Source organism: Dendrobates tinctorius, unplaced genomic scaffold (genome assembly GCF_039654945.1).
Source record: "Dendrobates tinctorius isolate UK_male_01 unplaced genomic scaffold, ASM3965494v1 ptg000254l, whole genome shotgun sequence".
Classification (NCBI taxonomy): Eukaryota; Metazoa; Chordata; class Amphibia; order Anura; family Dendrobatidae; genus Dendrobates; species Dendrobates tinctorius.
The window spans coordinates 15,373,352-15,398,276 of NW_027361921.1; the positions used below are offsets into that span (position 1 = coordinate 15,373,352).

At 44.0% G+C, this 24,925-nt stretch overlaps 1 protein-coding gene across 11 annotated transcripts in view; it reads right to left on the reverse strand.

Moving 5' to 3' along the window:
• Positions 1–2,608: 2,608 nt before the first annotated feature.
• GULP1 (GULP PTB domain containing engulfment adaptor 1) overlaps positions 2,609–24,925 on the reverse strand; it is a 1,494,945-nt gene continuing 1,472,628 nt past the window's right edge. For all 11 annotated transcript variants that reach the window (XM_073558194.1, XM_073558195.1, XM_073558203.1 and 8 more), the window contains one exon: positions 2,609–4,169. In XM_073558194.1, coding sequence (XP_073414295.1) covers positions 4,098–4,169 — 72 coding nt within the window. In that variant the 3' untranslated portion in view covers positions 2,609–4,097. The remainder of the gene's footprint in view (positions 4,170–24,925) is intronic.

Genomic DNA, 24,925 nt, shown 5'->3' on the forward strand with positions numbered 1-24,925 from the left:
TACCCTGATGTACTCTCACACAGCTTATAGAGTTTGATTCCATACCAGGCCCTCTTACTGGGCAGGTATTGACAGAATCCGAGCCTTCCCTTGAAATGGACCAAGAACTCATCCACGCAGATGTTCCTTTGGGGCACGTACACTTCAGCAAACTTTTTGTTGAAGTGTTCGATGACCGGCCGAACTTTGAACAGACGGTCAAAGTTGGGGTCATCTCGTGCGGGACACTGTGCAGTATCGTTATAATGCAGAAACTTGTGGATGGCCTGAAAATGCATCCGGACCATTCGGAACACTGGAGTGTTGTATAAAATATCAACACTCCAATATTGCCGAATTTCAAGCTTCTTCGGGATACCCATGTGGAGGACCAGGCCCCAAAACTGCCTCATTTCAACTGCGTCCACAGGAGACCAGTTAGTATAGGATGAACGCAGGTTTTGCTCCAAAAATTGCTAAGCGTAAAAATTAGTTTGCTCCACCATGAGGTTAACAAAATCCTCAGAGAAAAAGACTTTGAAAAAGTCAATTTCTGTGAGGCCGGTGGTGTCAAACTTGATTCCTGATTCTGCCACAAAATCAGGAATTGGTGGCTCGTAATTTTCGGGGGGGCGAGGTCCACACAGGGTCTGCTGAATCAGCTGCGGGCATGGTGGGCGCTGGCTCATCTTCTGTCCTGGAGCGTCTGCGTGGCAGTTCCGCAGGACCCAAGGAGGAAGATGAGGAGGGGGAAGAGGAAGAGGATGAAGAATCCGAAAAATAAAGAAAAGTCGGATCGTCATCCTCGCTATCAGTGTCGGAGGCAAGTAAAGCATATGCCTCCTCCATTGAATAGCGCTGTTGGGAGGAACTTGATGGGCGGGACATTTTTTGTGTGTAAATATTGTGCTTGGGTGTACTTTATTTATAACTGTGTATGTGGTGGGGGGGCTAGTGATTGGTGCACACTATCCTGTAAGAAAAAGCTAAAAGGAAATGGGGAGCAAAATACCTGTGAAAAAAGTCTAAAACAGCAGGTCCTAGATATGACAAGTGAACGGCATCACTTATCAAAATTTAGTGGCTGCTGAATGTGTGCACAGGGGCGGCTCAAAGGGGGGGAGGTGTAAAAGAAAAATGGAAAACAGCTGGCACGAACTTTGATAAGTGAATTGCGTCACTTATCAAAATTCGGCGGCTGCTAAATGTGCACATGGAAACGGCGCAAAGGGGGGTAAAAAGAGGGGGCTAGGGGATTGGGGTGGATGAACAGAGATCGGGCAGGGATCAACAGTTAGGGCTGTAGTTAGGTGGCACAAAAAGGGGTAAAAAAAATGAAAAACGGCAGGCACAAGCTCTGATAAGTGAAGTGCGTCACTTATCAAAGTTTTGCGGCTGCGGGATGTGTGTGCGGAGGTGACACAAAGGGGGCTAAGGGGAAAAAAGCGAGCACGAGTGTTGATCGGTGAATTGCGTCACCGATCAACGCTCGGCGGCTGTGCACGGAGGTGGCGCAAAAGTGGGGTGGAGGGGGGTAAAAATAGGGGGAAGGGGGATAGGGGGATTGGGGTGGATGAAGAGAGATTGGGCAGGGATCAGTTAGGGTTGTAGTTGGGTGGCACAAAGGGGGGTGAAAAAAATGAAAAACGGGATGTGTGTGCGGAGACAGACTGGAGGTCATGATATGTTCATGGATGTAATGAAATGGACTTTACGCTATGCGGTTTATGCTGAGTAAATAAACCAAATAGACTGTTTTTTGTGAGAAACTGTCCAGTGTGCCTTAATTCTGTTGCCAAGTGAGTATTCCCCACGCACTCGGGGAGCGCTATCTTACAGTTGCTATTGGTAATGTTTGAGACTGTGGTCCCAGCTCTCTTCAGGTCACTAACCAGGTCCTCCTGTGTAATTGTGGGCTGATTCCTGACCTTTTACGGAATCCTTCTTACTCCGCGAGGCGAGATCTTGCATGGAGCCCAACACCAAGGAAGATTGACAGTTATCTTGTGTTTCTTCCATTTTCTAATAATAACAGTTGTTGCCTTTTCACAAACATGCTTGCCTATTGTCCTGTAGCCCACACCAGTCTTGTGCAGGTCTAGAATTTTGTCCCTGGTGTCCTTAGACAGCTCTTTATTCTTGGCCATGGTGGAGAGATTGGAATATGATTGATTGAGTGTGTGGACCGGTGTCGTTTATACAGTTGTAATTAATACAGGTAATGAGTGCAGAGTTGGAGGGCTTCTTACATAAAAACTAACAGGTCAGTGAGAGACAGAATTCTTGCTGGTTGGTAGATGATCAAATTTCATGCAATAAAATGCTGTTTAATTATGTAAAAGTCATACAATGTGATTTTCTGTTTTATATTTTCAGATTCTGTCTCTCACAGTTGAAGTGTACCTATGATAAAAATTACAGACCTCTCCATTCTTTGTAGGTGGGAAAACTTGCAAAATCGGCAGTATATCAAATACTTATTTTCCCCACTGTATATGGGATATAAAAATGGCCAATGAAACATGGATTCTGTTTGGTGCAAGCATGAACTGCACATTCACTCCAGTATGATCTGTAATATACTGTATTTCAGAAGGGTACAATATTCAAAGATACTTACTATAATTAGTTTTAGGCTTTACATTTGTTTTATTTCATGATGTTTTTATACAGCTGTTCATGAAGAATTCTTCCGATGACAGAGATATATTGCACGTATACAATGATTTTTATAATAATTTATTCTCAGATTTTTTTAATAGAAAATTGTGTTTGTTATATCTTCGTAGACAAAATATTCATGGGTAGATACATATACGGTAGGAAGTACAAGTAGTATTTAGCTATTCCTATTGAAAACAATTAAACTTCCAGACAGAAATGAAAGGTTTTTCTTTACAAGAATAAAAGAACAGTTACAACAAAGGCAAAGAAATAAAGCATATACTTTAACTCAACCTTGACAACTGTATTTTTAGGACTATAGGATGCATTTTATGAAAAAAAAGCAATTAAAATTAATGAAAATATTTTGGCCCAATTGGTGAGCTAAAAAAATCATAATTGCTGTCAGATCCCTCATTAGGATACTACCCTATCTTTTAGGTTTTCACATGTTTAATGGAACATAAAGGTAACTGTTTACAGTTGTCTCCATTCTCTCAAGGTCAATTTCATATTTTCCCTGGGTACCATAAAGCTTATTACAGGACTATATGAAAATGGGCTCTTATATTGCACCTTGTATCTGAAACATGGTCTCTTGATTCAAAACTTGTCAATGTTGTGGTAGAACCCAAATCAGCTGATAGTAAAGTGTATAGTCACTTGCAGAGGACCTGCAGCATCAGGGAGCGTCTCCAAAACTTCCAGGATCTGGTACTAACAGGAGCAAAAAGGAGGACCCAGAGTAGAATAAAGAGGCAAAACAAAGGCATAACAGGGTGGTACTCCAAGCAAATCACAACACGATAGTGGAAGACAAGTGAAACCACAAACAAGGGCACCCAAAAAACCTGCTTGATTTCTAAATATAGGGGCCAAAATTCCTGCGCTAAAAACTCTCTACACTCTCTTCTTTCTGTTTGCCTGCAGATAATCTTCTATTCCTGACGCCTCTGTGCTCCTAGTTCCCTTGTGCTGTTCTTTGTGCTAAAAACTGCTCTTCTCTCAGTACCTTGTGAACGTCTCTAAAGACAGCTATCAGTTAGTAAATTCAGATTACAAGATGCTAATGTTTCTATCATAATAATCCTACTTAAAATGTGTCTTATATTCTACACTATATGAGTACATAAAAAATAAACACTGATTATTCAAGGAAAATGCAAATAGATATTTGTGTATTAGTAATGTACTAAAACCCCAAACGACCATGTGTTAAGTGAGCACATATAAACCATAACCAAATGAAATAAAACTCATTAGTCTGCATAGGAAAAATCTTGTTAGCGGTCTATAAATGATTTGCCACTACCTGGCACCATGTAACCATGTACTTAATAATCATTTTTCTCTCCAAGAATGGTGACTTCCCTACAGTATCTTCCATATATAAGCAGTTATGATAATCAGTATTTGGTAATATTATTAATGTGAAGAAAACAGGATGCATGGTCTTAGATTTTGTTTTCAACAGGATCTAGACAGAACACAGTTCCTTCCACAGTTAGTCCCATTTTGAACCCCTCCTGCAAAATAAAAATACAAGTTAGTCTCATGTGGATTAAATATTAATTAAAATGTATAAATGCAACTTTAGTTTCACTTACTAACTTTGTAATAAGTCGTTTTCTACATATATATTATATATAAATAATAAATATTTTATACATGGATAAAAAGTCATTCTGCTACACCTACACCTACTCCTAAAGTGACACAAGTGGCAAAAAACTAATTCTGTTTGGCACAAGTACTTTTATAAACTAGCATTAACAAGTATACCCCATGCTTTGTTCTGTTTTGTAAATGCTGCAAAAAGATACAAATTGGCTGTAAGTACGCTACGAATTCTATAATGGAAGGAATTGTGCAGTAAAATGCTATTATTAACTATATTCACCAAATGCATTATTCACCAACCACTCTCATTTTGGTCAATCTCATTTTCTTTAGCTTTAGGCTATTGAAACACAGTTTATAATTGTCGACTTAATGTTAGATACATTTATGTGTTGTTTTACATGGACCTTGTATCATGGAGGCAGTATGGCTTCTCATTTGCTGTATGTATTAAAGCTCTGTATACTCTTCCACATACAGCATTGGATAGATCATGGAACTACTTATATGTGCATACAGTGTGCCTCTGCATGAAATCAGAGACAACCTCAATGGTCTCTTGTGTCAGGCCTCATTTTGCCTATAACCAGATCTAAGAGCCCTTGAGCAGTGCAGCTGCACTGGGACCTGGAAGTGGAAGTGGGCCCCTGCAGGGCAACTAATAATGAGGGCAATCTGGCCTGTTTCTCTGGCCCTGAGGGGCCCATGGCCAGATTGCCCTCACGTACTACTGGCAGGGAGCTATCCCTGCATCTCTGCTGCCTACAGGAGAATATTACCTGGGTTGCGAAGCTGCAGGGATCTGTCATCTGCTTCCTGATCAGCACTTTCTGCCTGACACAGGCACACGGCTGGATGACATCAGCATTCAGAGCGCGCCTGTGTTAGAGATAGAAAGCTTCCAGCGATGATGACGAAGCTGCTGCTGCTGCTGCGGGGGAACATGCGGAGAGGTGAGTGGTGGTGTTTAGAGTTGAGCATTCCGATACTGCAAATATCGGGTGTCGTCCGTTATTCGCTGTATCGGAATTCCGATACCGAGTACCGATATTTTTACAATATCGAATACCGGAATCGGAAGTTCCCATAAGGCAATTAGCCAGTGTTGTGGCTGTGATTGGCTGCTGAAATGATGTCATCATGATGCGCGGTCTGTGCGCATCATGATGCGCGGTCCGTGCGGGCCTGACGGTGGTCTGTGCGGGCCTGCCGGGGATCTGTGCAGGCTGCCGGGGATCTGTACGGGCTGCCGGGGGTCTGTGCGGGCTGCCGGGGGTCTGTGCGGGCCTGCCGGGGGTCTGTAAGGGCCTGCCAGGGGACTGTGCAGGCTGCCGGGGGTCTGTATGGGCCTGCCGGGGGTCTGTACGGGCCTGCCGGGGGTCTGTGCGGGCCTGCCAGGGGTTGTGTGTGTGTGCAGGCATCGTCCGATGGGACTACAAGTGATTGACACATTAGCCAATGTTGGGACAGTAGTAGTCCCATTATCCAGCTAATGTGTTGAATGCAAAAAAAACCCATACATACTACATATATACAACATTCATACAACATACATATATACTACATACATACTACATATATACTACATTCATACAGCATACATACAGTACATACTACATATATACTACATTCATACAACATACATACATACTACATTCATACAACATACATACATACTACATTCATACAACATACATACATACTACATGTATACTACATATATACTACATTCATACAACATACATACATACATACTACATGCATACTACATATATACTACATTCATACAACATACATGCATACTACATAATACATACATACTACATATATACTACATTCATACAACATACATACTACATACTACATATATACTAAATTCATACAACCATAGTACATACATTCATACTACGTATATACTACATTCATACAACATACAGTACATACATACATACTACATATATACTACATACATACAACATACATACTACATACAATGCATTCATACATTCATACAATACATACATATAGACATACAGTACATATAACATAGAGTACATACTCACCATCACTTGTCACTTTGATCCCTGAAGCCAGTGTCATCTCACTAAAAAATATTAAAATAACAAACAACCGATATACTCCCTGATCCGCAGAAATCCACGACTGTCCCTCGACGATCTCCTGCAGTGCATCACTGAGAGGTTACTATAGTTCACTGATCTCACTTTATGGCAAAAGCTGCATGGGAACTTTCTCACACAGCAATGCCAAAAGTGAGACTAGGGACTATTTTTTTACAGTGGCGGAGGAATACAGTGCGGAAGGATACCTACCTCCCGTCATTGTATTCCTGGGGCCCCTAGAGAGCGGTGGCATCAGCTGATGCTGCTGTTCTCCACGGAAGATCGTCGTGGGACACTCGTGGATTTCTGCGGATCAGGGAGTATATTGGTTGTTTGTTATTTTAATATTTTTTACAGATGACACTGGCTTCAGGGATCAAAGTGACAAGTGATGGTGAGTATGTACTCTATGCTATATGTACTGTATGTCTATATGTATGTATTGTATGAATGTATTGTATGTAGTATGTATGTAGTATTGTATGTCTGTAGCATGTGTTATGTATGTTGTATGTATGTAGTATGTATGTAGTATGTACTATGTATGTATGTATGTTGTATGAATGTAACATATATGTAGTATGTATGTAGTATGCATGAATGTAGTATGTATGTATGTATGTTGTAAGAATGTAGTATATATGTAGTATGTATGTAGTATGTATGTATGTTGTATGAATGTAGTATATATGAAGTATGTATGTAGTATGTAGTATGTATGTTGTATGAATGTAGTATGTATGTAGTATGTATGTTGTATGAATGTAGTATATATGAAGTATGTATGTATGTTGTATGAAGTAGTATATATGTAGTATGTATGTAGTATGTATGTATGTATGTTGTATGACTGTAGTATATATGTAGTATGTACGTAGTACGTATGTGTTTTTTTTCTTTTACATTCAACACATTAGCCGGATGATGGGACTACTACTGTCCTATCATTGGCTAATGTGTCAATCACTGTCATTGTAGCAGGCAGGCCCGCACAGACCCCCGGCAGGCCTGCACAGACCCCCAGCAGGCCCGCACAGACCCCAGCAGGCCCGCACAAAGCCCCAAGAGGCCCATACAGACCCCGCACACACAGACACGCACAGTGTCCGCCCACGCACCGCCCACACTCTTCCCCCCTCCCGAACTGGATGTGCAAGTAAAGAAAGGGTTTTTTTTAATTCCGATATTTCTGTCCCATTAACTTGCATGGGTTTCCAGTATCGGAATCGGCGATACCCGATACTCTTTGGTTATCGGTCCGATTCAATTTGATCTGATATTTCCCAATATCGGAAAGTATCGCTCAACACTAGTGGTGTTTGTTTTTTTTTAACAATACATTGGTGGGGAGGTGGGGGACAACAATGATTGAGGTGGTGTAGAGGACAATGATGGACGTGGTGGAGAGGGCAACGATGAGGGTGGTGGGGGAGAACAATGATTGGTGTGCTGGAGAGGGCATTGATGGAGGTGGTGGAGAGGGCAATGATTGGGGTGGTGGACAGGGTAATGATGGAGGTGGTGGAGAGGGCAATAATAGAGGTGGTGAGGAGAACAATGATTGGGGTGGTGGAGAGGGCAATGATGGAGGTGATGGAGAGTGCAATGACGGGGTGGTCGAGTGCGCAATTATGTGGTTGGTGGAGAGGGCAATGATGGAGGTCAGGAAGAGGACAAGGATGGGATGCAGGGGGAGGCAAATGAGGGATGTGGGGGATTGGGATGGGAGGAAGGGGGACTTATAATGAACTTATGAACAAGGCAAGAGGGAGGAGGATGTTAGATATGGATGTAAAATGAATTGGGTGGTGTAGGAGGGTGCTAAGCCCCTGATAGCATCCTCCACCATCTCACAATTCATTGTGATGCTATCAGGGACTTAAAGTTTATTGGGGAGTAGGTGATGAGGTGATGAGGTGCATAAGACCTTTTATAATGAATTGAAAGGTGGAAGAAGACGCTGTCAGGGACTTATGATGAATTGGTAGGTGGCGGAGGATGCTCATTTCCTGATTGTGTCTTCTCCCATCCCCAACTTCATTATGATGCTACCAAAAACTTATAATAAATGGGGGGGCACAGGACATGGACTAAGGCTATGTGCACAAATTCAGGATTTTCAGGACAAAATTCTACTGCATGTCCTAATTAGTGATGAGAGAATTTGGTCAGAAAACGATCGCCAAGCATAAATTCGGCACAAATATGGCACATTCGGATTCATGATCAGAAACACGAGCAAAATTTTATAAAATTGGTAAAAATCGGTAACATTTGGTGTAAGTGTCGGAAAATATTTTTGCGTTGCCACAAAAGTATTCCTTCATTGCCTTTTTTGGCCTGCTGGTGCTAAACTATCAGTATATCAGTCAGATAGTGTAGCTAGCTACTGTCCAGTGTGGGTGTTAAATTTACCTTCCAGCATTTTTTTTTCTTTTTTGGACATTACTGAGGTCCACAAAGAAAGCCAGCAAGGCACGTGTTGTGCACTTCTTCTATTGCTCCATGCACAAGTATAGCATTCTAATTAATATTTCTTCACTAGCTAAATGTGAAAAAGCCTGCTGTATCCCACATTTTAGCTAGCTAGCTAGGTGGCTGTATATCAGTCAGATACTGTAGCTAGCTAATGTCCAGTGTGGCTGTTAAATTTACCTTCCAAGATTTTTTTTTTTTGTTATTACTGAGGTCCACAGACAAAGCCAGCAGGGCACATGTGTTACAAGTGCACTGCCTTTATTGTACTCCATGCATGAGTATAGCAGTCTAATTAATATTTTTTCATTAGCTAAACGTAAAATTGTCTGCAATCTTAAGGAACATTAAAAAAATTATAATTTTTTATGTTGCTGAATGTAATGCAGCCCGCCGTATCCCACATTGTCATGTTGTGTCGGTGATGTGAACCTGTGTGCAGACCTAACGCGCATTAAACAAAAATTCTAATTTTTTTCTCTTGCTGAATGTAATACAGCCCACCGTATCTCACATTGTCATGTGGCGGTGATATGAACCTGTCTCCAGACCTAACGGGCATTAAAAAAATTATAGTATTTTCTGTTGCTGAATGTGATACAGCCCGCTGTATCTCACATTATCATGTTGTGGCAGTGATATGAACCTGTGTGCAGACCTAAAGCACATTAAAAAAAAAATTATAATATTTTCTGTTGCTGAATGTGATACAGCCTGCCATATTCCTCATTGTCATGTTGTGGCGGTGATATGAGCCTGTCTGCAGACCTAAAGTACATTAAAAAAAATTATAATAATTTCTGTCACTGAATGTGATACAGCCCGCCATATCCCTCATTGTCATGTTGTGGCGGTGATATGAAGCTGTGTGCAGACCTAAAGTACATTAAAATATTTTTCTGTTGATAAACGTGATACAGCCTGCTATATCCAGAAGCTGCACATTAATTTTTTTTTTTTCACAAACGTGATACAGCAATTGTTTGGAGCATCTAGTCAATGTTTTTGTCAGAGACACCGCACTACACTTGCTCATAGAGCCAGTGCGCGTGTCCTGAGTACAGAAGCAGTGCTAACAGATACCTGGGGAGCAGGGCAGCAGAGGTGACCAGGCGTGCTTCAAGCTAATAGTGTCAGGGTCCAGTCAGCGCTGGAAAGAAAAGAGGCACGGGACCTGCGGACACTGAAAATGAGCAAGCTTGCACAGGACCTATGGTCATGTGACTGCAAGGGGGCATGGCTTAGCGTCCTGCTTTCAGATATGACAGGACACCATACAACAACTCAGAGTCAGGCAAAACGGAGGTCACAACCGTACGGGCAAACGAGGCACAGGAGGGACAAATAGACGGGTAGTCAGACAAAGCCAAAGGTCATACACAAGAGGGCGAAGTGGTACCAAGGGGAAAAGCAGAGAGAAGTCTGGTCACAAGCAGAGAGTCATACACGAGAGGTAGCGCAGTACAAGAGGGTCAGGCAGAACTCGTAACAGGGACAGAACCAGATCAAAACCACACAAGCAAGCAAGATATCAGGCACAAGGCACACGTATACAAGAGGTCACTTAACTCAGCCGAGGGCAGGAGTATAACTGACACCGGACCCAGGTCCAGTGAGCACTAAATAGCCTCCTTCTGCCAGAGAGAGGCAGCACAATTAACCCATAGTCTAATCAGGACGGGTCAAAGCGAAATCCCGTCCTGGATCATGACAATTTTACTGGCCTTATTGACTGGCCCCAAAAATTCTTCTGTTACTAATGTCTTACAGTAGAGGACATCTCACTTTGAAATTGTAGTAGCTAGTCAATGTTATACAGGCCTTATTGACTGGCCCCTCAAAAATTATTCTGTTATTAACATCATACAGTAGGGGACATCTCACTTTGAAATTTTTTGGAGCAGATCTTCTTTGTCATACAGGACTCATCGACACTGAAACAAATCTTTCTGCTGTAACATGATTCATCGTGCCATATTTCACCTTCTAATTTTGTGCCGCTGAAATTCAGCTGTGTGCAAAGGTTGTGCAGGGTAAAAAAATCTATTTTAATTTGCTAATAGTGTGCTCCTAGCACACTATCTGAGCAACATGACTGGGAAAAAGCGATGTCATGGAGGAAGGGAGATTAGGCTTGGTGTTCGAGTTGCATGTAGGGTAGGTGTTAATGTTTCTGAAAGCTCTAGTGGACCACTAACGTGGACAACTTCTGTTACTGTATGTTGTAGTTTTGAGTGTTGTGCATTGTTGCATAATTGCAGTCTCTGATATCTTTAGTGGGGCTTATGTGCCTGCTGTTGCTGCTGCTGTTGGAGATGTTAGCAATAATTTGTGGAAATGTGAACAGTCCTGCTTGCGTGTCCATCTGCTGGGTTGGGTTTAGTGGAAGACCTGTTGGCCCCTATTATACTATTTCTTCTTTGGTAAAATTGATGCCAATTTGTTATTGTCTGACACTAATTTTTGTAAACGTGTAGATTCCGCGTTGGGTCTCCTTTATGTGTGTTGTCTGTACAAGTAGGCCTCCGATACCAGCAGTCCTCCACAGTCTTTGAGTGAACTAGCCGTGTTACTATCCTAATCTACGAAACTGATGTGTACCACCTAAGTGTAGCTGAGCATCACTTTCAATTTTTTGAGAGGTTTTATCTTATATAGCGCCAATTCATCATTCGCTTTACAGACATTACTGAAACTGTCATCATTGGGACTCACAATCTAAATGTACTATCTGTATGTCTTTGTAGTTTGGGTAGAAAAATAATTACTGGGAGTAAACCCTTGCAAAAATGGGTAGAACATACAAACTCTTTGCAGATGCTGTCCTTGGTGGGGTTGGAACACGGGACAACAGCACTGCAAGACTGCTAATGTTTTAGCGTTGACAAACTGAACGTTTCTGTGGTTGGAAGACTATCACTGTGATTCAAACGGTTTGCCTCACTGCTATGTTGGGGAAAAGCACTGTCAAGATTGTCTTCCAGCAAGTTTTGATACTGCAGCATGGGCGCATCCCTTTCTAGGGGGAAAGCAACAGGCAAAATTTACTTTTGTATTGTGGCTAGAACACACTGGCAGCCCAGTAGTCAGCTTTACTTGGAATCATAACTATAAGGGTAACAATCAAGGTTGCAGATAGTGCTGCAAGAAGGTGCTCATGGGTCAGTGTCTTTCATGAGGCCCAACTGCACAATGTGTTGGTCATCTTGGAAAATCTATCACAAATCACCCAGATAACAGTCATTATCTGAGAGACAGGAAGATCGGAAATAAAATCCATTGAGATTTGGGTCCATGGCCTCTTGGGCACTGGCAGGGGCATTAACAACCCACTAGAATGAGAACAGGGTTTGGACCAAGAACAAGACCCACAGGACTGCACAAAATTCCTGACATAACGAGATAAGGCAGGCCACCTTACGAATAACATAATATTATAGATGGTTGACTGTTGTGAGTTCATTTTCCCCTTCGTCACTGAGGTCTGGTGAACTCCCTATTCTGGTAAAGGAAGGTAATGAGCCTGATTATCAGGCACCTGAGCCTAATGATGATGACTGGCTGAGTGGAGTCACGGACTGGATATAAGGCTGCCGACGCCCTTCTGCCCTGCGGGTGATTTCTCTGTGGACTTCTAGGAGACCAGTCTGATTCCTGCTCCTCTAAAGCTAAGTTTTCTGCTTTGCCTGTTAGCATTTGTGTTTTGCTTTTGTTTGCCTTGCTTTTCTGGATTCTGCCATTCCCTGCTGGGGTGAGCTGAATCTCCTTTTGCTGGTTGCTCTGTCTTCAGAATATTCCTGAGTACTGACATAGCTTTTTTGAAGCCTAGCGTCTTCAGGGCCTTTTTCACTGTCAGTCTGTTGGCTCTTATTTTCATAGGGTTTTTCATGGATTGCAGACAGCAGCCTTCCTGTCCTTTCCTATCTAGTTAGCTTGGGCCCCGTCTTTGCTCAGTCTATCTTTCTGTCTGTGTTAGTGTTCTTTCTTATTGCTTCACAGTCATTATATGTTGGGGGCTGCCTTTTGCTTTGGGGTCTGCTCTGGGGCAATTTAGATTTCCCTTTCTGTCTTTAGGCTTTATAGTCCTCTGGCTGTGTTCGAGGGGTCTAGGGCATCGTAGGAACCCCCCACGGCTACTGCTAGTTGTGTTGATAGGTTCAGGGGTCTGCAATCCGATAGCTGCCAACTTCTCTGGTTTTCTGGATTTAGCTAGCATTTCTGTTTTTGCCTCCTACGGTGACTCATTCATAACAGAATCCCCCGCCATACCGCAGATCCTAGGGTACTCAATAGCAGGAAAGAATTGTGTTTAAAAAAAAAAAAAAAAGAGTGTGTATATTCTTTACTCTATATCTCTGAGGCCGTAGGGGGAATTTTTTTTTTTTCTCTCAATGGAGATAAAGCAATTGTTTGATCATGTGGAGCAGCTCGCTGCGGAAGTGCGGGGAATTTCCGCCTACCTTGCTCGTTCGCATGCTATTGAACCAAAGATCCCTACACCTGATGTATTTTTTGGGGATCGATCTAAATTTTTGAGTTTCAAAAATAATTGTAAATTATTTTTTGCCTTGAAGCCTAACTCGTCAGGGAGCTCCGCGCAGCAGGTTAAAATTGTCATCTCTTTGCTGCGTGGCGATCCCCAGGATTGGGCGTTTTCTTTGAAACCAGATGATCCTATTCTGACTAATGTGAACGCATTCTTTCAAGCCTTGGGGTTGTTGTATGACGAACCTAATGCTATTGATCAGGCTGAAAAGACCCTGTTGGCATTGAACCAGGGTCGAGATTCTGCAGAGTTGCACAGTCAAAAGTTCCGAAAGTGGGCGGTCCTTACTACCTGGAATGATAATGCCTTGGCTGCTCTCTTTCGGAAGGGTTTGTCAGAAGCCGTAAAAGATACTATGGTGGGATTTCCTGTTCCCTCTGGTCTGGACGATTCTATGTCATTAGCCATTCAGGTCGATCGGCGTTTACGTGAACGCAGGATTGCACGAGAGGTGTTGCCACCGGTTGAACAGACGTCTGAACCTATGCAATGTGATAGAGTTTTGTCTAGGGCGCAATGTCAGGAGTTCAGAAGGCGTAATAAGCTGTCTTTTTTCTGTGGAGATGCCTCTCATATTATTTCTGTTTGTCCTAAACGAGAGAAACGCTTTGCACACACGTTTTCTGTTGGTGGTGTTCAACCTAAGTTTCTTCTGGCAATTACTCTGAACTGCTCCCTGTCCACATTTTCCGCCAAGGCTTTTGTGGATTCAGGAGCAGCGCTAAACCTAATGGACTTGGATTTTGCTAAATGTTGTGGATTTCCGATGACACCTCTGCAGACGCCTATCCCTTTGAGGGGGATTGATGCTACTCCTTTGGCGAAAAATAAACCTCAGTTTTGGACCCAGGTGGTCATGTGGGTCGCCCCAGACCATCAAGAAAATTGCAGATTTTTGGTGTTGCATGGTCTGCTTGATGCCGTTGTTCTGGGGTTTCCCTGGTTGCAAATTCATAATCCAGTTTTGGATTGGAAATCTGTGTCTGTGGTGAGTTGGGGTTGTCGGTGTGCCTTTAGTGAGGCTCTGGTTTTTTCCACCTCTCCTCCGTCGCATGATGTTCCTGACTATTTGGCGGACTTTTATGATGTGTTTAGTGAGAATGAGTCTGCATCTTTGCCTCCTCAAAGGAGTTATGACTGTGCAATTGAACTGAGCCCGGGGTGTAAATTTCCCAAGGGTCGGCTCTTCAATTTATCTGTACCCGAGCACGAGGCTATGCAATCCTATATTAAGGAGGCGTTGGAGAAGGGTCATATTAGACCATCCTCTTCACCCTTAGGTGCCGGGTTTTTTTTTGTGGCCAAAAAGGATGGTTCTTTAAGGCCTTGTATTGATTATCGTGCCCTCAACAAAATTACTATTAAATATCAGTATCCGTTACCCCTGATTTCGGATCTATTCTCCAGAGTTAAAGGTGCTTGCTGGTTTACCAAGCTTGACCTCAGGGGGCGTATAATCTTATCCGCATTAAGCAGGGGGATGAATGGAAGATGGCGTTTAATACTCCGGAGGGACATTTTGAGTACCTGGTGATGCCTTTTGGGCTCACTAATGCCCCTTCTGTCTTCCAGTGCTTCATGAACGATATTTTCCGAGACTTTGTCGATAAATTTTTGATTATCTATCTGGATGATATTTTGATCTTCTCCAACGATTGGGATTCTCATGTGGAACATATTTGGACTGTGTTCTGGATCTTGAGGGAGAATTCCCTGTATGTCAAAGGATCGAAATGCCTTTTTGGAGTACAGAGGATTTCATTTTTGGGATTTATTTTGTCTCCGTCAACTATTGAAATGGACCTGGCCAAGGTAGAGGCCATTTATGATTGGGTTCAGCCCTCTTCTTTGAAGGTCCTCTAGAAGTTTTTGGGTTTTGCTAATTTTTATCGGAAATTTATAGCAAAATTTTCTAGTATTGCCAAGCCATTGACTGATCTGACTAAGAAGGGTGCTGATGTGTTGAATTGGTCTCCGGAGGCTGTTGCTTCCTTTCAGGAGCTGAAGCGAAGATTTACCTCCGCCCCGGTTTTGCGGCAACCTGATGTCTCACTCCCGTTCCAGGTAGAGGTGGATGCTTCTGAGATTGGTGCAGGAGCTGTTTTGTCCCAAAAGGATCCTGTAACATCTAAAATGAATCCCTGTGCTTTCTTTTCCCGAAAGTTCTCTCCATCTGAACGTAACTATGATGTGGGGAATCGGGAACTGTTGGCCATGAAATGGGCATTTGAGGAGTGGAGACATTGGTTGGAGGGAGCTAAACATCAAGTTGTGGTCCTCACTGACCACAAGAATTTGATTTACCTAGAGTCGGCTAAACGCTTGAACCCTAGACAGGCTAGGTGGGCCTTGTTTTTTACACATTTTGATTTTGTGGTCTCTTTTCTTCCTGGAACTAAGAATGTCAAGGCAGACGCCCTCTCTAGGAGCTTCTTTGCTGATTCTCCTGTGGTGACCAAGCCTGCTACCATCTTAGGTGAAGGGGTAGTTCTTTCTGCCATCTCGCCCGATTTGAGACTTGCTCTGCAAGAGTTCCAGGAGGACAAACCTGAGCATTGTCCCAGTGGAAAGTTGTATGTTCCTGACCAGTGGAAGAAGAGAGTGATGTCTGAAGTTCATTGCTCTGCATTGGCTGGTCATCCAGGTATTTTTGGTACTAGAGATCTGTTGAGTCGCTCTTTTTGGTGGCCCACCTTGTCTCATGATGTCAGGAATTTTGTGCAGTCCTGTGGGACTTGCTCCCTGTCTAAATCTTGTTCTCGCTCTAGTGGGTTGTTGATGCCTTTGCCGGTCCCCAGGAGGCCATGGACCCATATTTCAATGGATTTCATCTCTGATATGCCGGTCTCTCAAAGAATGACTGTTATTTGGGTGATTTGTGATAGGTTCTCTAAGATGGTTCATCTTGTACCACTCCCTAAGTTGCCGTCTTCCTCTGAGTTGGTGCCCCTGTTTTTGCAACAGGTGGTTTGCTTGCACGGGATTCCTGAGAACATTGTATCTGACAGAGGAGTTCAGTTTGTGTCTAGATTTTGGAGGACTTTCTGTTCCAAGCTGGGAATTCAGTTGTCCTTCTCCTCTGCTTTTCACCCTCAGACCAATGGGCAGACAGAGAAAACAAACCAGACCTTGGAGTCGTATTTGAGATGTTTTATTTCCGCTGATCAGGGTGATTGGGTTTCATTTTTGCCATTGGCCGAATTTGCTTTAAATAATAGAGCTAGTTCTGCCACTTTGATGTCACCTTTTTTTTGTAACTTTGGGTTTCATCCTCGATTTTCTTCAGGGCAGGTGGAGCCTTCTGCCTGCCCAGGTGTTGACACTGTGGTGGAGAGAATGCACCAGATCTGGGACCAAGTGGTGGATAAGTTATCTCTCTCCCAGGAAAAGGTCCAGCGGTTTTCCAATCGACATAGGATCATTGGTCCCCAGTTTAAGATTGGTGATATGGTGTGGTTATCATCAAAAAATATTGCTATGAAGGTGGCTTCTCCTAAGTTTAAGCCTAGATTTATTGGACCTTACAAGATTTTGGAGATTATTAATCCGGTCTCTTTTCGTTTGGCTCTTCCTGTCACATTTAAAATCCATAATGTGTTCCATAAGTCCTTGTTGAAGAGGTTTGTTGAACCAGTTGTTCCTGGGGTGGCACCTCCGGACCCTGTATTGGTTGAAGGTAACATGGAATATGAGGTAGAGAAAATACTGGATTCCCGTCTGGCTAGACAGAGACTCCAGTATTTGGTTAAGTGGAAGGGTTATGGTCAGGAGGATAATTCCTGGGTCTCTGCCTCTGATATTCATGCCAAAAGATTGGTGCGTGCCTTTCATCGGGCTCACCCTGATCACCCTGGTGGCGTGGTTGAGGGTTCGGTGACCCCTCCTCAAGGGGGAGGTACTGTTGTGAGTTCATTTTCCCCTTCGTCACTGAGGTCTGGTGAACTCCCTATTCTGGTAAAGGAAGGTAATGAGCCTGATTATCAGGCACCTGAGCCTAATGATGATGACTGGCTGAGTGGAGTCACGGACTGGATATAAGACTGCCGACGCCCTTCTGCCCTGCGGGTGATTTCTCTGTGGACTTCTAGAAGACCAGTCTGATTCCTGCTCCTCTAAAGCTAAGTTTTCTGCTTTGCCTGTTAGCATTTGTGTTTTGTTTTTGTTTGCCTTGTTTTTCTGGATTCTGCCATTCCCTGCTGGGGTGAGCTGAATCTCTTTTTGCCGGTTGCTCTGTCTTCAGAATATTCCTGAGTACTGACATAGCTTTTTTGAAGCCTAGCGTCTTCAGGGCCTTTTTCACTGTCAGTCTGTTGGCTCTTATTTTCATAGGGTTTTTCATGGATTACAGACAGCAGCCTTCCTGTCCTTTCCTATCTAGTTAGCTTGGGCCCCGTCTTTGCTCAGTCTATCTTTCTGTCTGTGTTAGTGTTCTTTCTTCTTGCTTCACCGTCATTATATGTTGGGGGCTGCCTATTGCTTTGGGGTCTGCTCTGGGGCAGTTTAGATTTCCCTTTCTGTCTTTAGGCTTTATAGTCCTCCGCTGTGTTCGAGGGGTCTAGGGCATCGTAGGAACCCCCCACGGCTACTGCTAGTTGTGTTGATAGGTTCAGGGGTCTGCAATCCGATAGCTGCCAACTTCTCTGGTTTTCTGGACTTAGCTAGCATTTCTGTTTTTGCCTCCTACGGTGACTCATTCATAACAGTTGACCCAGCATAGGAGTCGGGAAGGAATTTTTTCCCTATGGAGAAAATTGGCTTCTACTCTGTGGGTTTTTTTCCTTCCCCAGGATCAACAATGCAGAACAACTGCACTAAAAATAGGCTGAAGTAGATGGACATAAGGTCTTCCTTCAGCCTTCAAAACTATGTTACTATGTTATCATAAAGACCGACTCACCAAATCTCTGGTACCAAAAATACCTGGATGACCAGCCAACGCGGAGCAATGAATTTCAGACATTACTCTCTTCCTCCACTGGTCAGGGACATACAATTTTCCCATAGGGTAACGTTCAGGTTTGTCCTCCTGAAATTCCTCCAGGGCACGTCTCAAATCGGGTGAGATAGCGGAAAGAACTACACCCTCATTTAGAATGGTAGTAGGCTCGATCACAGTAAGAGAATCCACAAAGAAACTCCTAGAAAGGGCGCAGTCATGATCCAGGTTGGATCTGAGAGAGTAAATGCACAAGGTAACCTTTTTTTTTCCCTTGGTTGTGTGCCAAAGGTGGTTTTGCCCCCAGTGGCCATTAAAGTCATTGCACTGTGGTGATTTCAGTTGTAGTTTTCCCCCCGGTGGCCTTTAGGGTCTTTGCACTCTGGTTACCTTAGTTTGTGCACGTAATTATGTTACAGGTGTGAGTGCTCTATAAGAGAGTATCAGGTGTGTTAATCACTGTTGGTGATAAGGTCTTCATTTGCAAGCAAGCCTGGGTGAAGGAGGGAGCTTAAGGAGAGTCACAGGCAGCTCAGTGAGATTCCTGGAGTGTCAGCTATGGTGTCTGCAAGGAGGGCTGGCATGGCATGGTGGATTTGCAGTTATGGTGTCAGCAAGGAGTGCCTGCATGGACTGGTTGAGTGGCAGCTATGGTGTAGAGCTGCACTCAAAATGCTGGACGTTGCTGCTGAGAGCTGGACTCAAGCATGCTGGACTTTTTGGCAGAAAAGCTGGACTCATTTGCGGGACTCTGTTTCTGGACAGCTGCACGCAGGTGGTGGATTCTGTTTGCTTCAAGGCTGCACTATGGTGTTAGATCCGGTCGGAGGAAAAGATGCACGCTGGTGGTGGGCTCTGTTGATGGGAGCATAAGAAACAGAGCAAAGCTAATCGGTGTTCCCCTGTTTTGTCACTTTTCCTTATGTGTGTTTAATGCAGTGGTGGGATTAGTTTCCGCACCAACCAATTCCCTAGTGAGGGTTTAGGTGCAGGGCGAGTCAGGGTTTTGAGGTTCCTGTTCGGCGCCCGGTGCAGGACCGGCCTAGGGAACGCTAGGAGTGTAGAGACACTGACTCAGGGGAGTGCAGGAGGTCTCCACATCCCCATTCCCTATCGCAGGGCCACCATTGTTATTGTTACCCAGGTTTTCCCTATTCCCCTTGTCTTATTGTATTAGTTACCGGCCTGCGGGCCGCGTCACATAGGACAATTACACGTGCCGCGTCCTGTTGTATCAGTTACCAGCCTGCTGGCCGTGTCACTCAGGACGGGGCACGTGACAGGCATCTGCCTTAACATTCTTAGTGCCCGGAAGAAAAGAGACCACAAAATTAAAACGCGTGAAAAACAAGGCCCACCTAGCCTGTCTAGGATTCAAGCGTTTGGCTGATTCAAGATAAATCAAATTCTTGTGGTCGGTGAGGACCACAACTTGATGTCTAGCTCCTCCAACTAATGTCTCCACTCTTCAAATGCCCATTTCATGGCCAACGATTCCCGATTCCCCACGTCATAGTTACGTTCAGATGGGGAGAATTTTCGAGAAAAGAAGGCACAGGGAATCATTTTAAAGGTCACCGGATCTTTTTGGGACAAAACGGCTCCTGCACCAATCTCAGAAGCATCTACCTCCACCTGAAATGGAAGTGAGACATCAGGTTGCTGTAAAACTGGAGCAGAAGTGAATCTCCGCTTAAGCTCCTGAAATGACGAGACTGCCTCTGGAGACCAATTCACCACATCAGCGCCCTTTTTGGTCAGATCAGTCAGTGGTTTGACAAAACTAGAAATATTACTTATAAATTTACGGTAGAAATTAGCAAAACCTAAAAACTTCTGAAGAGCCATCAAAGTAGTGGGCTGAACCCAATCATAAATGGCCTGTACCTTGGCTGGGTCCCTTTCAATAACCGACGGGGACAAAATGAATCCCAAAAATGAAATCCTCTGTACACCAAAGAGGCACTTCGATCCCTTAACATACAGGGAATTTTCCCTCAAAATCCAGAACACAGTCCGGACATGTTCCACATGAGAATCCCAATCACTGGAAAAGATCAAAATATCATCCGGATAAATGATCAAAAACTTATTTACAAAGTCCCGGAAAATATCATTCATAAAAGATTGGAAGACAGAAAGGGCATTAGTGAGCCCAAAAGGCATCACCAGGTACTCAAAATGTACCTCCGGAGTATTAAACGCCGTCTTCCATTCATCCCTGTGCTTGATGCGAATAAGACTATACGCCCCCCTGAGGTCAAGCTTGGTAAATCATCAGGCACTTTTAACTCTGGAAAATAAATCTGAAATCAGAGGTAACGGGTACTGATATTTAACAGTGATTTTTTTAAGGGTACGATAGTCAATACAAGGCCTTAATGAACCATCTTTCTTGACCATAAAAAAAAACATGGGTTCAGACGTTCGTTCAAAAGGTGGCAATGCCTCTCGTGTAGTTTTACGTTCACGTAAACGCCGATCAACTTGAATGGCTAATGACATAGAATCGTCAAGACCAGAGGGAACAGGAAATCCCACCATAACATCTTTTACGGTTTCTTCCAAACCCTTCCGAAAGAGAGCTGCTAGGGCATCGTCATTCCATTTAGTAAGGACCGCCCACTTTCAGAATTTTTGACAGTATAACTCTGCAGAATCCTGACCCTGGTTCAATGCCAATAAGGTTTTCTCAGCTTGATCAATAGCATTAGGTTCATCATACAACAACCCCAAGGCTTGAAAAAATGCATCCACATTAGTTAGAATAGGATCGCCAGGTGTCAGAGAAAAAGCCCAATCCTGGGGATCGCCGTGCAGCAAGGAGATGACAATTTTAACATGCTGCACAGAGCTCCCCAATGAGTTATGCTTCAAGGCAAGAAATAGTTTACAATTATTCTTAAAATTCAAAAATTTAGACCGATCCCCAGAAAACACATCAGGAGTAGGGATTTTTGGTTCAACAGAAGATGATTGAGTGAGATAGGCGGAAATTCCCCGCACTTCAGCAGCGAGCTGCTCAACACGATCAGACAATTGCTTAATCTCCATTAAAGAAAAAATCCTCCTACGGCCCCAGAGAAAAAGAGGAAAAAAAAGTAAAAAAAATTCTGACATTTACAATTCTCTCCTTCTTTTGAGTACTCTAGAGTCTGCAGTTTAGGCTGGTGATTCTGTTATGATTGGGTCACCATGGAGGTGATCAAGACCAAGTAAGCCACAGAAAACCAGAGAGGTGGGTAACTAAGCGGATTGCAGACCCCTGATCCTATCCACACAACTAGCAGTAGCCGTGGAGCGTGCCTACGATGATCTTAGATGCCTCGGCACAGCCGGAGAGCTAAATAAGCCTAAAGCAAGAAAGGGGAAATCTAAGCTGCCCCAGAGCAGACCCCAAAGGAATAGATAGCCCCCAAACATATATTGTCGGTGAGACAAGATGAAAACACAAACGCAGGTAGGAAAATAGACTGAGCAAACGATGGGGCCCACACTGATTAGACAGGACAGGAAAGGAAAGACACTGTATGCAATCACGCAAAAAACCCTGCAAAAAAGTCCAACACATCTGATAGAAAAACACTGAAGTCTCACGACTTCGCCCACTATATCATCACTCTGATATATTCTGAAAGCAGAGCAAAAAGTGGCCAATCTAATAAGGGACAAAAACAAACTGGCACAAGCAGTAACATATGGATGGTGAGTCAGCACAGCCCCAGCCGGAGCTGGGTGACCCACATAATACTGAAATAGACAAAACCAGATCAAATGTGAACAATAGCAAAAGAACACTTAGCTGAGCATGCAGGGACTGAGCTGGAAACTAAGACATCAGGAGGCAGGAAAAATCACCAGCAGGGATTGAGGGAGTGGGCTGTCTTAAATCCAGTCTGAAACCCCAGATCTCCAATCGCCCTCCTCATTATCAGGTGGCAAGCCTCTGTTAAACAGATCAGCTCCATTACCTTCAGTAACCTCCAGAGGGAGCCCAGATAGAGAACTCGCAACCCCTCTGTCAATATGACCAGCTCCACTAGCTTCAGTAGTAACCAGAGGTAGGCCAGAAAGCGAATTCACAACAGTCTGTGTGTGTGTGACTCCGGAAATAAATACACATAGATTTACATTTTTCCATAAACCGTATAGAGCTGTCCGTTTCTGATACAGTACCGTATATCTGCTGTTTGGATTACGGTCAAATCCATACTGGGACAGCATGTGTGTGTGACTCCGGAAATAAATATACATAGATTTACATTTTTCCATACACTGTACAGAGCTGTCCTCTTCTGATACAGTACCATATATCTGCTGTTTGGATTATGGTCAAATACATACTGGGAGAGCGTATGTGACTAAGGAAATATATATGGAGATTTAAAATTTTCACTAAACCTTATACAGTTGTACGCTCCTCATATAGTACCATATATCTGCTGGTTGGATTGCGGTCAAATACATACTGGGAGAGCGTCTGCGATTAAGGAAATATATACAGAGATTTAAATTTTTCACTACACCTTATACAGCTGTACGCTCCTCATATAGTACCATATATTACATTTTCCCAAAACATGAGGAAGTATGGTGGAAGAGGCCGCGGACGTGGACGGGGGGGGGGCAGCTGGTACTGATGGTGGTGGTGGTACATCTGCTGGTTATGTCAAGAGCACAATAGCAGCTAAGAAAGGAGATGTTGAGCCAGCGTCATGGTGTAGCTCTGGAAGGCCTGTAAGGCTCCCTTTTCAGGGAGTAGGTAGACTGCTTTTAAAGTCGGAGTATCAGGAACTGTTTGTGGCTTACATTGCTGAAACAGCCTCCAGCTCTATCGCCTCCTCTTCTGAAGTTGTAAAAAATGCAAGCACTGAGTCGTCAGTGCAGGCTTCTGGTCAGGAACAACACCTTTCCTTGTGTCCTTCACCCCACCAAAAGTGAAGGATGCAGCAGGCCACACTTCAGATTACTCCATGGAGCTCTTTTCACATACCATGCCTGGGTTATCAAGTCAAATCCTGAATTCCCCAGTCCAAGATGAATCTGACATGGAGTGCACTGATGCACAGCCACTGCTAGATGATTCTGCTGGTACATTGACCCAGAGCAATATATTGCCCTCGCAGTCCACTAAGCCAGAATCTGACCCTGATGAAACTCAGGTGCCCCTTCCCGCATACTATACCACCTTACATGGTGACACAGAGGAAGGTGCAGATGAAATTGAAGAGAAGGTGATGGATGACCCACTTGTTGACCCAGATTGGCATCCATTGGGGGAAGAGGGTGCTGCTTCCAATAGCTCAGATGAGGAGGAGGATCCGCAGCAGGCATCGTCATCGCAACAGCTGTTATCTGGCAGGCCTGTAGCTGTCCAAAAACGTGGTAAAAAAGCAAAAAGAGTTGCAGGACAGCTTGGCCAGATGGTCAAATTAGCACAGCGTGCAAGCCCTGAAAATTTATTCCATAGTAGGAAGAGTGCAGTGTGGCACTTTTTTGACCAAAATCCTATTGATGAGGCAAAGGTTATCTGTAAGAAGTGTGGAAGGACCTTTAGCCGAGGGAAAAATTGCCGAAATTTGAATACCAGTTGCATGCTTAGACATTTAATGACCATGCACTTGCAAGCATGGATGGACTACAAAACCTCAGGTAGCACATGTGCACCTGCTCCGACTGAAGGTAGCCAGCAACGCTCCACCGCTTCCCCCACTGTAAGCCCACCGGTAAGCACACCAGCAGCAAGAAATGTTGAGGTGTCGTCGCAAGTCCAAAGCAGTCAGTGAATCACAACGTTTTTGAAACAAAAGACTGAATCTAGGCCATCACCACCACCACCATCACCATCACCAATGCCCTGTCAGTCCGTCAGGTCCACCGCTAGTTCCCCCATATGCAGCTCTCAAGTCCAGCTCACCCTACCAGACACTCTGAGTAGGACAAGAAAGTACTCATCCTCTCATCTGCGTACACTGGCTTTGAACGCCTACATTGCTAAACTGATCTCATTAGAGATGAAGCCCTTCCGTTTGGTTGAAAGTGAAGCGTTCCGAAAGCTCATGGCCTACGCTGTCCCACGCTATGACCTACCCAGTCGGCACATCTTTTCTAGAAAAGCCATCCCCGCCCTCCACCTGCATGTGAAAGACAGAATTGTCCATGCACTGAAACAATCAGTGAGTGTAAAGGTGCACCTCACAACAGATGCATGGGCCAGTAGGCATGGCCAGGGCCATTAGGTGTCCATCACTGCGCACTGGGTTAATGTGGTGGATGCAGGGTACACAGGGGACAGCGACGGTGGGACAGTGCTGCCTAGCCCATGGTATAGGAAACAGTTGGCTGTAGGTGTTTGACCCTCCTCCTCCAGAAGCGAAAGCTCGTCGACAAAGCGCAGTAGCACGAGCACTCCATCCGCAGCTGCCAGTGTTGCACACGCGGTGTCCCACTATTGAACAGCTAGTGGTAAGCATCAGCAGACTGTTTTAAAGATGATGCCTTTGGGTGACAACAGACACACCGCGGAGGTACTGGCCGACTACTTGTAGTGAGAAACTGAGTCACGGCTGGGCAGTCTAGATC